We start from the raw sequence: 15,384 nt of genomic DNA, 5'->3' as shown, positions 1-15,384 counted from the left end.
CCTTAGTGTCCAAAAAAGAAGGTTAGGTGGGGTTACTGGGTTACGGGATAGGGTGGAAGTGTGGGCTTGAGTGAGGTGCTCTTTCCAGGGGCTGATGCAGACTCGATGGGTCGAATGGCCTCCTTCTGCACTGTAAATTCTATGATTCTCTGACATGGACCGCTGCGGAGCGCAATTACGCCCAGATAGAAAGAGAAGGGCTTGCTGTCGTATTCGCGGTGAAGAAATTTCATCAGTGTATTGGTGTCGCTTCATCATTGTGACCGACCACAAGCCAATGCTACGGATTTTTAAAGACAACAAGGTGATCCCGCCAATAGCGTCTGCCCGTGTTCAGCAATGGTCCCTGTTGCTAGCGGCGTATGAGTACGTCTTCGAGCATTGCCCAGCTTTACAGACTACAAACGGGGAGGCGTTGAGCAGACTCCCGCTGCCGACATGCCCTCTCCCCCCCCCCCCCCCCCCTCATCGAGAGCTGTCAAAGTCATTTTGACACTTACATTTATGGACACCTTGTCGGTCACCTCTGTCCAGATACACGACACGACGCAAAAATACTCTCGTGCTGGTGAAGGTACGCCTCAGCGTCTCACACAGAGGCCGGCAAGAGAAGCTGCCCCATGAAGTACCGGCCTTTGAAGCCAAATTGCAGGAGCTCAGTGTGGAAGACGGCATCCTCGTGTGGGGGGCTCAAGCCAGGACAGAGACGTCATCCTTCAGGATGCTGCCTCAGCTATGTGTGGTAGCCAGGCCTGGATGGCGAGATTGAACAACTGTCCCAACAGTGCACCACATGCCAAGAACAGCAGAAGCTCCTGCCAACTGCCCGGCTGCATCCATGGGAATGGCCAGGTCAGACTTGGCTGCGCCTACATGGACCTTTCCAAGGGTCAATGTTTCTACTCATGGTTGGCGGCCATTCCAAGTGGTTGGAAGTCCATTGGATGTCGTCCACCGCGTTGAAGGTTACGATTAAGATGCTACGGCTCCATTTAAGCACCCACGACATTCCGAAGTGCTGGTCACAGATAATGGCAACCCCTTCACCAGTGACGCTTGTGAATGCAAACAGGATGCGTACAGCACATCCCCACAGCCCATATCTCCCTTCCTCAAACGGGCGGGCCAAGCAAGTGCTGCAGACCTTCAAGGGAAGAATGATGAAGCCGACCATGGGGTCCATGGAGAAACAACTAGCAAGAGTTTTGTTGAGCAATCGGACAACGACACGACTGGCGTAGCACCGGCAGAACTGTGGATGGGCCGGAGGTTCAGTACCCGCCTCAGCCTCACGTTCCCCGATATTGGTGGGAAAGAACGACATGGTCAGGACCTGAAGAGGTGAAGCCAAGGCAAGTGAACAAGGACCAGGAGTTTCAAACCAGGGGACGCAGTATACGTCCGAAACTTCGGGGACCGGGGACGGTGCTCAATGGGTCCCAAGGACAGTGGTACAGCAGACCGGACCACTTTCGTACCAGGTGAAGACGTGGAAACGGATGGTTCCACCTCAGGAGCAGGGAACCAGCATTAGGCCACACCTCACCAGAGGAACCGTCTTCCAGCCACGTCTCCCCAACACATATGGGCCTGGGGGCGTCACACCCTTGGGGGTCCCGACACTGAGATAGACTCCAACTCACAAATGGAGACCCAGGCATCCGAGGTTTCGGACGGGGACCTGACCACAGATCAGTCAGTCGCCAGTGGTGATACCCACAGATAGTTATCAAGGAAACAACATTCCCTGACATGCTATACTACAACACCCCCCCCCCCCCCCCCCACCCCTCCCCCCGGGCTAAAGGGCAGAGGCCCATCAGCAGCGTAGTTAACTCAGGACCTCAGCTCCGAGCAGTCCTGGGGCTAGGGGCTGATTTAGCACAGTGGGTTAAATCGCTGGCTTGTAATGCAGAACAAGGCAGCAGCGCGGGTTCAATTCCCGGCCTCCCCGAACAGGCGCCGAAATGTGGCGACTAGGGGCTTTTCACAGTAACTTCATTGAAGCCTACTTGTGACAATAAGTGATTATTATTTGCTTGACTCTCCTTTCCAGACTCCATTGTGATTACTAAACTCTGGACTAGAGAATTTCAAAGGTTTATAAACCCTTTGAGTGTCGATATTTCTCCCTAACTCAGTCCCAAATGTAGACACCCCACCTCCCCCAACCAGGGGAAACATCCTCTCAGCATCTCGCCTGTCAAAACCTCTTACGAATGATATATGATTCAATTAGATCATCTCTCATTTTTCTAAATGTTAAGGAATTTAGGCTGAGCTGCTTAATTTACTAAACAACTCATCCATAGAGCAGACAGCACTTTCAGCAAAGGTGGGGAGATCATTGGAAACACAAATGTAAAGAAAGCCTTGTCCCCCACACCAACCTTCGGAATATTAGTCTTTGCTGCAATATCAACAATAACAGCTGCAAATTCTATTTGCATGATGCCTTTACTGAGCAATTATTAAGATGCTCAGCTCCGAGCATTGAGAGATTAACACAGTCGCAGGTTCCACCTCAATAAAATCCCTCTAAATAATTGTCCAATTCCCTTTTTGATTCAAATTCAAAGCCACATTTGAACCTGCCTCCACCACACTCTCAGGCAGAACATTCCAGATCCTAACCTAATTCTTTGAGGAAGTGACAAAGTTAATTGATGAGGGAAGGGCTGTTGATGTCATATACATGGACTTCAGTAAGGCGTTTGATACAGTTTCCCACGGCAGGTTGATGGAAAAAGTGAAGTCGTATGGGGTTCAGGGTGTACTAGCTAGATGGATAAAGAACTGGATGGGCAACAGGAGACAGAGAGTAGTAGTGGATGGGAGTGTCTCAAAATGGAGAAAGGTGACTAGTGGTGCTCCACAGGGATCCGTGCTGGGACCACTGTTGTTTGTGATATACATAAATGATCTGGACGAAGGTATAGGTGGTCTGATTAGCAAGTTTGCAGATGATACTAAGATTGGTGGAATTGCAGATAGCGAGGAGGACTGTCAGAGAATACAGCAAAATATAGATAGATTGGAGAGTTGGGCAGAGAAATGGCAGATGGAGTTCAATCCAGGCAAATACGAGGTGATGCATTTTGGAAGATCTAATTCAAGAGTGGACTATACGGTCAATGGAAGAGTCCTGGGGAAAATTGATGTACAGAGAGATCTGGGAGTTCAGGTCCATTGTACCCTGAAGGTGGCAATGCAGGTCGATAGAGTGGTCAAGAAGGCATACAGCATGCTTGCCTTCATTGGACAGGGTATTGAGTACAAGAGTCGGCAGGTCATGTTACAGTTGTATCGGACTTTGGTTCGGCCACATTTGGAATACTGCGTGCAGTTCTGGTTGCCACATTACCAGAAGGATGTGGATGCTTTAGAGGGGGTGCAGAGGAGGTTCACCAGGATGTTGCCTGGTATGGAGGGTGCTAGCTATGAAGAAAGGTTGAGTAGATTAGGATTGTTTTCGTTGGAAAGACGGAAGTTGAGGGGGGACCTGATTGAGGTCTACAAAATTATGAGAGGTATGGACAGGGTGGATAGCAACAAGCTTTTTCCAAGAGTGGGGGTGTCAATTACAAGGGGTCACAATTTCAAGGTGAGAGGGGGAAAGTTTAAGGGAGATGTGCGTGGTATGTTTTTTACACAGAGGGTGGTGGGTGCCTGGAACACTTTGCCAGCGGAGATGGTAGAAGCGGGCACGATAGCATCATTTAAGATGCATCTAGACAGATATATGAACGGGCGGGGAACAGACGGAAGTAGATTCTTGGAAAATAGGGGACAGGTTTAGATAAAGGGCCTGTTCCTGTGCTTTAATTTTCTTTGTTCTTAACCACTCGCTGCGTGAAATAGTTTTGCCTCGTGACACCTTTGGTTCTTGGGCCATCAGTATCCTCTGAGTCATACAGTAGAGAAAAGACCCTTCGGCCCATCGAGTCTGGCTTACACCTTTGGCACCAATCTCTCCACCTACTCCTCATGATTTAGAACACCTCTACCAAATCTCCTCTCGGCCTCCCCTTCTCCAAGGAGGGCAGTCCCAGCTTCTCCAATCCATCCACATCCCTCAGCCCTGGAAACCAGCCTCATCAATCTTTCCTAATCTGGCCAGTTTGGAATTTGCTCCGGCCTCCCCCTCGTTTTATGCAACAGTGGGGTTGATATGTTGAGCACAGGACGCAGCCTGGATACATGCAGCCAAGCACAAAGGAGGCTTTCCAAGAAAACTTTGGCAAACCTTTGTTTCACACAAAAGAATTCCACACGGTCAGCGGCAGTTTCACTTCAGCTAAGGAAAAATGAGTCATTCCGCTCCTTCAGAACGCTTTGAGGTTTATGCTGACTCAAGCACCAAACACACACAGAGGCTGTGAGCTACTTGCTCCCGTTTCCAGGGCCGTGTGTCTCTTCTCACAATTCTCTCAGTCGAATTGTGCTGTTGCCGCCCCACACTCTCCAATTCCTGAGCCCCTCACGCAGCACGGTAGCACAGTAGTTAGCACTGTTGCTTCACAATGCCAGGGTCCCGGGTTCAGCTTGGGTGACTGTGCGGAGTCTGCACGTTCTCCCCGTGCCTGCGTGGGTTTCCTCCCACAGGTCCCGCAGGACGTGCTTTGGACATTCTGAATTCTCCCTCAGTGTACCCAAACAGGCACCGGAGTGTGGCAACTAGGGAATTTTCACAGTAACTTCATTGCAGTGTTAACGTAAGTCTACTTGTGACGATAAAGATTATTATTATAAAGATTTTTATAAAATCGTTTCCGCTGTCTCTCCCGGTGAGGCGGTGGAAATCAGCGATGCTCGTTCCCAAAACGTTGCTGAGACTGAGGATCAACAGAAAATTTCAAAACCAAGATCGATAGATTTTTTTTCAGCAAAGGTGCTAACTGTGACAGAACCAAGATGTTAAGATGCAGGCGTGGAGGGAAATCCCATTGACAAGCAGTGCCAAGATAGAAACCCACTGACAGGGAACGGCGTGCTGTCGATAAACATGTGGCTAACGGACCGGAGAATCCAGCCCAATATCCTCTGGTTTTAGACTCACCACCATATTATCTACATCCGTCCTGTCACTTCCTGTAAGAATTTTTAAAGTTTCATAGAATAGGATCAAATCCCAAAAGTGCAGAAGGAGACCATTCGGCCCATCAAGTACTGCACCGACCCTCTGAAAGAGTACCACTACCCAGGCCCAATCGCCCATTCTATCACCATAACTCCACCTAGCCGACATATCTTTGGACACGAAGGGGAAATTTTACTCTTTTTAAAAATAAATTTAGAGTGCCCAATTCATTTTTTTCCAATTAAGGGGCAATTTAGCATGGCCAATCCACCTACCCTCCACATCTTTGGGGTTGCACACAAACACGGGGAGAATGTGCAAACTCCACACGGACAGTGACCCAGAACTGGGATCGAACCTGGGAACTCGGCGCCGTGAAGCAGCAGTGCTATCCCACTGCGCCACCGTGCTGCCCACCCTTAGGGGCAATTTAGCATGGCCAGTCCACCAAACCTGCATCTCTTTAGACTGTGGGAGGAAACCGGAGCACCTGGAGGGAACCCACGCAGACATGGGGAGAAAGTGCAGACATCACACAGACAGTCACCAGAGGCTGCGCTTGAATCCAGGTCCCTGGTGCTGTGAGGCAGCAGTGCAAACCACAATGCCACCGTGCCTCCTGAATGAGGCCGGCCAAGTCAGCAAAAGCGTCACTGCAAATTGGTTTCATAGAATCAAAGAATTTACAGTGCTGAAGGAGGCCATTTGGCCCATCAAGTCTGCACTGGCCCTTGGGAAGAGAACCCTACTCAAGCCCACGCCAACACCCTATCCCCGTAACCCAGTAACCCCCCCCTAAACTTATTGGACACTAAGGGCAATTTATCATGGCCAATCCACCTAAGCCGCACATTTTTGGACTGTGGGAGGAAACCGGAGCACCCAGAGGAAACCCACGCAGACACGGGGAGGACGTGCAGACTCCGCATAGACAGTGACCCAAGCTGGGAATTGAACCTGGGACCTGGAGTTGTGGAGCAACTGTGCTAACCGCTGTGCTACCATGCTGCCCTTTCTGCAACATGAAGCTATAGGCAGAAAATTCCAAGGTTGCCTCTCCGGGATGTTATCCTGTGGCAAATTAGTGATCAGTTAAGTCGACATTAATCAAACCCACGGCCCATTTGGCCTAGAATCTATGAACACAAGAAATTGGGGCAAGGGTAGGCCATTCAGCCCCTCAGGTCTGATCTGTTATTCCTCCTCACAATTTACATTCGAAGAATCAAGAATCATAGACTCCCTACTGGGCAGAAGGAGGCCATTCGGCCCACTCAGTCTGCACTGACCCTCTGAAAGAGCACCATACCTTGGTGAGAAGGAGATTGGGATTTACATACAGCTGCAGGTTGAGGTGATGGCATTCTCCACAAAGCACAATGGCCCCTGTCCTGTTAGGGGTGCCGTGTGCCAGCTGCAGCTCAGTGGGTAGCACTCTTGGCTGTGTGAATATTGTGAGCTCAAGCCCCACTCTGGGTTTGGACGTAACAATCAAAGCCGACACTCTGCTGCAGCACTGGGGGAATGCTGCACTATCACAGGTATTTAAAACTGACCTTGGTGCCACTCTCAGGGGATGTTACGGACGGCGCTATAATAAAGAAGAATAGGAAAGCTCTCCGAGTCATGGCAATGGTTATCCCTCAATCAACATCACAAGGAAATGGGCAGCACGGCGGTGCAGTGGTTAGCACTGCTGCCTCACGGCGCTGAAGACTCGGATTCGGTCACTGCCCGTGTGGAGTTTGCACATTCTCCCCGTGTTTGCGTGGGTTTTGCCTGCACAGCCTAAAGAGGTGCTGGGTAGGTGGATGGGCCACACTAAATTGGCCCTTAATTGCAAAAAATGAATTGGGTACTTAAAATTTTTTTTGTAAAAACATCACAAAGAAAGAGACTTTTTTGTTGAAGCTTTTTGTCTTGCACTCATCAGGACGTTTTGCGTGAATGCATATCCAAGGGAGACAACAATTTGTTTTCAGCAACACACAAGTTCTATGAAAGTCACCATAGTCCCAGAGGACTGCTCTCTTCCCTTTAAGGGGCAGAGCTGGCTGGTGGTGATTTAACCCAAGGGTCACCACACCTCCGGTGAGGAGACGAGGTTGAGAAGGCTGGCATGGCAACCCACACTGCTAGCCTAGCTCTGCTGCATGAACTAGCTGTCCAGCCAGCTGAGCTAACTGACCCCCCCCCCCCCCCCCCCAAAGTCTCATATTACCAAACAACTGGTGCAAAACAGGCCACTTGGTCATTCTCCCATTGCAGTTTGGGGGAGCTTGCTGAGCACAAATTGGCTGCCGGCCTTCCGACATTGCAACAGTGACTATACTTCAGAAACGTCATCGGCTGCAAAGCACTTTGGGATGTCCTTTGGTTGTGCAAGGTGCTATATCAATGCACACCCTTCTTTCTTTTTACCTTACGGAGGTCAGAAGGGCAGAGTGAATATTTTTTGGGAAGATGGGCACATATACCGCACACTCGCTTGATAACTTCCACTGAGCAGGATATGAAATGTGAGGGATAGAGATGTTTGGGAAGGAGTAGGCTTTGGTGGACCTGTTTGGTTTTTCCTCACTCTCTGTTTCTTTATTTTTTTATTTTACAAGAAATCCAGAATAACTGAAAGTTAAGATTTACAAAGTTTTAAAATAGTGCAAAAAGATGCCACCTGTCAAATTAAGGGCAGAAATTAAATAAAGCTATTCCAGAACAACAGGCCTCCGGAGTTTTAGGTAGGCCTCTCTCTCAGCAGGTACTGAAACAGTTTAACTCTTCTTTTTTGTCTCCTAAATTTAGAATACCCAATTCATTTTTTCCAATTAAGGGGCAATGTGCAAACTCCACACGGATTGTGACCCAGAGCCGGGATCGAACCTGAGATCTTGGCGCCGTGAGGTGGCAATGCTAACCACTGCGCCACCATGCTGCCTTGTTTAACTCTTCGTAATGATGATGATGTGATGCACAGCAAAAGGGGAACAAATCAACTGTTGAGTTTTACTGAAGAATTTTTAAATGGTTTAAAGGGCAAGAGTCTTGGTATTTCTGGGCCTAACTGTGCAAAAACCAGTAGCATAGTGGTTAGCACTATGGCTTCACAGTGCCAGGGCCCCAGGTTCGATTCCCACTGGGTCACTGTCTGTGCAGAGTCTGCACGTTCTCCCCGTGTCTGCGTGGGTTTCCTCCGGGTGCTCCGGTTTCCACACACAGTCCAAAGACGTGCAGGTTAGGTGGATTGGCCGTGCTACATTGCCCTTAGTGACCAAAAAGGATAGGAGGGGTTATTGGGTTACGGGGAATAGGGTGGAATTGAGGGGCCTGAGTGCCTCCTTCTTCACTGTATGTTCTATATTCTCAAACGGAGCATAGAAGAAGTGCCTAAATTAACTTAATGATCATACCTGTCATCGATCAGCTCACTTTTGCCATCAACGATTTCTGATGGTGTTGGACTCAGCTGTCCAGCCTCGTCTTTGGCAGGAAGGGCTTTGGCCTGACCATCTTCATACTCCGGCTCATTTAGCTTTCTTGGGATATCCATGAGTTGCGGTTCAATTGGTTTGGACTCATCATTCTTAATTGGAAGTGCAGTTGATTTGGTTGAGGAGTCTGATATTGCTGGTTTAGAATCAGAGAACATTGGCTTTGGACAATTGGGACCATGATCCCCCTGAGCTGGCTTGGTTTCCTGGTCTGATCCGTGCAGTGCAGGCTTTTCCGATGGCTCCGTTTGGTCACTGTTTGGCACTGGTGGTAGAGGCCCCTGTCTGCTCCTCCCTGCAACTTGTCCATCTGAGGTACTGCAGGTTTTGACTGATTTCTGCGCCCTGTTGGAGTTTCGACGTGGCATTGTACCAAGGTAGGTGTACATTTCACTTGAATGGGCATAGCTGGGACTGCGAGGTAGAGTTTCCAAATCATCCACTGTTTCCTGTCCTATCTCCTGGTGTATCTGGAGGCCCAGATGGTTCTCTTTCAACTGTTTCTTCTTCTCATCAATTGAGCTACTTGAAGATCGTCTCAACGACAGATTGCGTGGGATGTTGGTTAAACTGCCGAAACCCTTAAACTTAAAGAACTCTGAAACAAAAAGAATAAAGGACGCTTAATTAAAAAATATATGACACGAGACAACCATCTAGCCTATCAATCCTGCTCCTTTCACAGACTGTGTATGGGTGCCCCAGCCAATATTCAGCCAACACCTGAAACAAATAGGGCTGGATTTTCCGGTCTCCCAGTTGCGCCGATGACAGTCTCACCGATGACGGGATTCTCTATTCCCACCGCTTGTCAGTGAGATTTCCTATTGATGCCACCCAACACCGCCAGTAAACCCATGGGAAGGGGGCACGCTGCCAGCGGCAACAGAATCCCAACGGCCAGAGAATTCCAGCCATAATGTGACCAATTGTTTCATTGCTGGTTTGGGGAGTTTGGTGTATGCTATTGGCTGGAGTTCTCTCTTTATTTATTTTCAATATCATGTACTATACGCCCCCTCCCCCCCCTCCATATTTAACATTGGATATTTGGCTTCAAAGGAGCAGAGAACGGTTAGAATGTGGCATTGAAAGGGCAGCACGGTGGCACAGTGGCTAGCATTGCTGCCTCATGGTGCTGAGGTCCCAGGCTCAATCCTGGCCCTGGGTCACTGTTCGTGTGGCGTTTGCACGTTCTCCCCATGTTTGTGTGGGTTTCGCCCCCACGACCCAAAGAGGTGCAGGTTAGGTCAAGTGGCCACGCTAAATTGCCCCTTATTTGGAAGAAATGAATTGGGCACTCGAAATGTATTTAAAAAAAAGAAAAAAAGGAAAAAAAAGAATGTGGCATTGACTACCACACAGAAAAAATGAAAATCGCTTATTGTCACGAGTAGGCTTCAAATGAAGTTACTGTGAAAAGCCCCTAGTCGCCACATTCCGGCACCTGTTCGGGGGAGGCTGATACAGGAATTGAACCGTGCTGCTGGCCCACTCTGCTTTCAAAGCCAGCGATTTAGCCCAGTGTGCTAAACCAGGTCATGTCACAGAGTAGGTGAGACAAAAATCAGGTGCATGTCAGGTGAAGCTAGGTAAGTATTTACGTGGGGTAAGTATTTACGTGGGGTAAGTATTTACGTGGGGTAAGTATTTACGTGGGGTAAGTATTTACGTGGGGTAAGTATTTACGTGGGGTAAGTATTTACGTGGGGTATGAATGACAGGATTTGTTGATGGGGTGAGGTGGTGGGAGGAGGTTTGTGTGGAACATGAACCACTTGGGCCAAATGGCAAGTTTCCATTTTGGATATTCGATCGAAATAGAGAGAGAGAAAGGACATGTATTTCTTCTAATCTCAGTCAAAGTTGCTGTCTCTTTAACGCTTCGTATTTAGTTCAGCCTAAATTAGGATTGAGGGCAAAGAGCTTTGGGTATGAAGGTCGGTGCCCTGACCTGCAGGCCATGTCTGAGGTTGCTGTTTTACTGGGATGCCATTAGCAAGACATATTTCCCCTCCGCAAACAAGGAAATCTTTCTCCAAAGCTCTCCAGGTGGGCGCCATTCCTCCAAAGGATGAGGTACAACCCGAATGTTCGAATGTTCTTCCTCAATTCCTGCTTAATGCCTGTCAGGGTATTTACTGGTGACTTATCTCCAGGATTCCCTGTAGCAAATGGAGAAAGTCGTGGCTCCTATTGTGTGAGACCTCAGGCCCTTATGCAAGACACCAAAAAGACTTGCATTTCTATAGCGCCTTTTACTTCCTCGGGATGGTCTCAAAGTGTTTTACAGCCAATCAAGTACTTTCAATGTGTAGATATTGTTATATCACAGGAGAAATTGGGGTAAACTGTGAGTAGAAAGATAAAGGGTTGGGGGAAGGTGAAACCCACACAGACACTGGGAGAACGTGCAAACTCCTCACGGACAGTGACCCAGGGCCGGGATTCAAACCCGGGTCCTCAGCACCGTAGGCAGCAATGCTAACCGCTGTGCCACCGTGCTGCCCCTTCAATTCCATTCCTGTCTTTCCCCCCTTGACTCCCTTATCCGCCAGACATCTACCCAAAGGATTTCAAAATACCCCTGAACATTAGCAACCTAACTGGTACGGGCAGCAGACACACCGCAAGGGACCCTGAACATATTTGGAGTATCGTAGCCGAGTGTTAGCGCCACTAAACAAGCAAGCTTGTTGTGAGTTCACCATGACAAGGTATGAAATTAAATTCACCAGAAATCTGGCAACTCGTGGACAAGCATCTGAAAATTAACTCTGGAAGCTTCTGAATGTTGTAAAAACCCAGCTTGGGTCATTGCGGTGTTATCACTGGACTAGTAATCCAGAGACCCAGAGTCATGCTCTGGGGACCTGGGTTCAAATCCCGCTGTGGCAGATGGTGAAATTTGAATTAGTTAAAAATCTGGAATTAAAAACAGAAAAATGGTTCACTAATGTCCTTCAGGGAATCCGCCGTCCTTACCTGGTCTGGCCTACATGTGACTCCAGTCCCACAGCAATGTGGGTGACTCTTAAATGCCATCAGGGATGGGCAATAATAGGGTAGTGCAGTGGCCAGGATGGCTGCCTCACTGTGCTGTGGACCTGGGCTCGATCCCCTTATCCCTGTACCTGCTTAGGTCTCACCCCCACAACCCAAAGATGGGCAGGCCACGCTTAATTGCCCCTGAATTGGAAATTTTAAAAAGACCTTTTTGAAACCAGCCGGTGACACCCACACCCTCACATCCTACGAATGAATTTTAAAAAAGGAAGGCGGACCCGCTAACCAGTCTGTCCTGCCCAGGCCCCCAATCTGACACAGCACGATTGACACTGGCATTCTCAGGACACCCAGGGTCGGGTAATAAAAGCTGCCTTGCCAGTGCAGCCCACATCCCCAACAGTATAAAAGACGAGACAACAACGTCAGCGAACTCCGTCCGGGAGAAGCAAGGGACAACACCATGAACGGATGCCTACATATGTGTGTAAATAACTTTGCCAAGTGTACAGAGCTGTTGAGCGGGGGCATAATGCCATCCGCTGACTTCTTGGGGAAATTAAAACGTCAGCAGCAGCAGCGACCCATGGGGGGGGGGGGGGGGGGGGGGAGAGTGCCCCGATGGGAGGGGGTGGGAGGACTGAGGTGCGTGGGGTAATGTCTATCATAGTATTTACAGTGCAGAAGGGGGCCATTCGGCCCATCGAGTCTGCACCGGCTCTTGGAAAGAGCACCCTACCCAAGGTCAACATCTCCACCCTATCCCATAACCCAGTAACTCCACCCAACACTAAGGGCAATTGTGGACACTAAGGGCAATTTAGCATGGCCAATCCACCTAACCTGCACATCTTTGGACTGTGGGAGGAAACCGGAGCGCCCGGAGGAAACCCACACACACACGGGGAGGACGTGCAGACTCCGCACAGACAGTGACCCAAGTAGGAATCGAACCTGGGACCCTGGAGCTGTGAAGCGATTGTGCTATCCACAATGTTACCGTGCTGCCCCAATCAACTGTCTAGTTGATTGCTGTTGTATATTCTCTTTCTGCACTATGTTACTGTTCACTAATTTGCTGTGTTAAGGTTATTACTATTTATTATGAAAAATGTAGCAAAACCTGAATGATAAAAAAAAATTAAGAAAAAAAAAACAGCAGCAGCAACCCAGGGGAGGGGGGGGTCTATTTTATTTTCCTTTTTATAAAGGGCGCATGCTCTATCCTGTTTTGAATTGGGTGTTAATTTGTTAAACTGTTTATCGTTTAGAGGGTTAAGTTGTTCTGTTCGGTTGGCATGTTTGCCCTTCTTTCTTTGTATTATTTTCCTTTTTGGAGGGTTTTGTAAACTTATTGAAAAACTTTGAATAAATACATTTAAAAAAACAGTATAAAAGACACATGTCTGGTAAAAGAATGAAGAACCTTGGAGCCGGCCTGTGCGTTAGTTCTGCGAGCGTCAAGGACGGCACATGGCTCAGTGGTTGGCACTGGGACTACGGCACTGAGGACCTGGGTTGGAATCCCGGCGCATGGTCACTGTCCGTGTGGACTGTGGCGACGCCGACTTGAGCTCGCCCAACAGCCAAAGCCCTGGCCTGTTTGGCGGGGTCGGCGAAAGTTACGGAGAGTACCTCCCACCCGCGTGGGAGGCGGGTTTCACCCCCACAACCCAAAGATGTGCAAGTTAGGTGGATTGGCCACGCTAAATTGCCCCTTAATTGGAAAAACAAAAATAATAATTGGGTACTCTAAATTTATATTAAAAAAAAGAAATACAAGTTCTGCGAGTGTCTGAGCTGAGGATTGCTGAACCGTTCCTGGACGGTGGTTGATTAAGTTCAGCATAAATGAATTGTTGGGGTTCAGCTCTTTCCCCGCTCGCACATGCGTCCCATGAAGAGTGGCCTTTGGAGGAGAGCTGGAGAAGCTACAATCAAAACCTGTGTCAGCAGGCAAGAGTTCCACAGCGACAGGAGACTCAGGCTGTGGAACTAAAGACAGGAATAAAACTAGCAACAAGAAATCTCCGGCTAATCTTCTAACGCTATCTTACGGCTGACGAAAACTGAGAAGTGCAGGAAGGGCCTGCGAACAGACAAAAGAGGGAAACATGGTTCACATTTAAATTACAGATGTATGCCCTCTCTTTTATCTCTTCCCAGATGCTGAAACAGCTGCCGCATATTCTTTTCAAGTTATTTTATTGTTATATGTTTTCTGACTCTCTTGAGCCTCCTTGTGGCTGGTCAGAGAATGGCAATGCCATTGCTCCCCTGCCCAGTTACCTGTGCTGTCCCTTGAGAATTTACAAGTGAGCTCGTCATCTGGAGCAGATACATTAAATCCGTGTGTCCTCTCGGAGCAGTACCCAGAAAATGAAGCAGAGCTGCCTCAGAAAAAGTATCTATTTTTTGGTTTTGAAATAATCGTAAGAGAAATAGGATTCACGGGGGGCGGGGGGGGGGGGGGGGGGGGGGGGACCTTTTTGGCCAGGGTCTCATACAGAAAACCACCTCTTTTTAAATGGCTTTGAGCATCTTTGACACCTCAGCAGCACAATAGGCTGAGGAACCACAACCAACTGACCGCAATATCTGATCTTTGCTGATCTCGGCCCTGGGAGTGCTATAATTCTCCTCAGCACCTCAGCAACGCAGAGGTAGAAAACCCACGCAGATTCTCACTATTCATTGCTCTCTGCGATCTTTACCAGAAGGTCATGGATGAGGCTTCATTTTGACATTGGCTGTTAGCATTAAACAGGCATTATTGGGCCAGCTGCCCAATACACAACTCTTCTGACTTACATTCCCGTTGAAGTCAGAGGAGCTGAAAATTGGGGCAGGCGTATAATTGGCGGATGATCCCATAACACCCCATTACATTACCGCTCAAATCAACGTGCAGTGGTACTGTAACTGATTGCAGTAGTGATCTAAGGATAGGTCCTTCATCTCTCCACACCTAACCTTGTGCTTTCCTCTTTGATTGCTACTGGGGGGGGGGGGGGGGGGGGGGGGGTCCCATTATCAATTTAAAGTTGTCCCCCTCTTGGCCTGCACTTCTCTAATCTTTCTTCAGCAAGTTCTCATACATTAGCACCTCACCAATCCAAATGGTGGTGTAGTGGTACTTTCACTGGACTAGTAATTCAGAGACCCAGGCTAATTCTCTGGGGCCCACAGGTTCAAATCCCACCACAGAAGCTGGTGAAATTATAAAATCTGGGAATGAAAACTAATCTCAGTCATGACGACCACGAAACTATCACTGATTGTCATCAAAACCCCACCTGGTTCATTAATGTCCTTTAGGGAAGGAAATCTGCCGTCCTTACCCGGTCTGGCCTACATGTGACTCCAGACCCACAGCAATGTGGTTGACTCTCAATTGCCCCCTGAAATGACCTAGCAAGCCACTTGGTTCAAGTGCAATCAGGGATGGGCAACAAAGGCTGGCTCAGCCAGCAACACCCACTTCCCATTAAAGAATAAATTAAAAAAATTAAGGAACTTGTTTCTTTTTAAAGAAAGTTAATTTCAAAATAATAATCGGGGTGTTTCGAATGATTTCCTTCCTCATTAATTAAACTCATTTCTGACAAAGCTGACCCTTTAACACTGGACCCCTTAAGTTGCTTGTTGTAAGGTCTCTCCAGATCTGCCTTTGGATGGGCTGTGATTTTACCCCTCACAGGACCGGTGGCAATCCATCCCCTACGGGTCAGGAGCCTCAGAATAATGAATGAATAGAATTTTCAGATAACATCGAACTCAAGTTATCACCCAGTAATAGCGGAAATCAAA

The 15,384-nt window shown here is 48.4% G+C and overlaps 1 protein-coding gene across 1 annotated transcript in view; it reads right to left on the bottom strand.

Moving 5' to 3' along the window:
• LOC119955493 (SH2 domain-containing protein 3C-like) overlaps window positions 1-15,384 on the bottom strand; it is a 113,791-nt gene that overhangs the window by 33,330 nt on the left and 65,077 nt on the right. Inside the window, exon 4 of the mRNA XM_038781723.1 lies at window positions 8,488-9,166. Within this exon, the coding sequence (XP_038637651.1) occupies window positions 8,488-9,166 (679 nt within the window). The remainder of the gene's footprint in view (window positions 1-8,487; window positions 9,167-15,384) is intronic.

Source organism: Scyliorhinus canicula, chromosome 21 (assembly GCF_902713615.1).
Source record: "Scyliorhinus canicula chromosome 21, sScyCan1.1, whole genome shotgun sequence".
Lineage (NCBI taxonomy): Eukaryota > Metazoa > Chordata > Chondrichthyes > Carcharhiniformes > Scyliorhinidae > Scyliorhinus > Scyliorhinus canicula.
The sequence above is the reverse complement of the archived record's forward strand: the minus strand, read 5'-3'. Positions and strand labels throughout refer to the sequence as shown.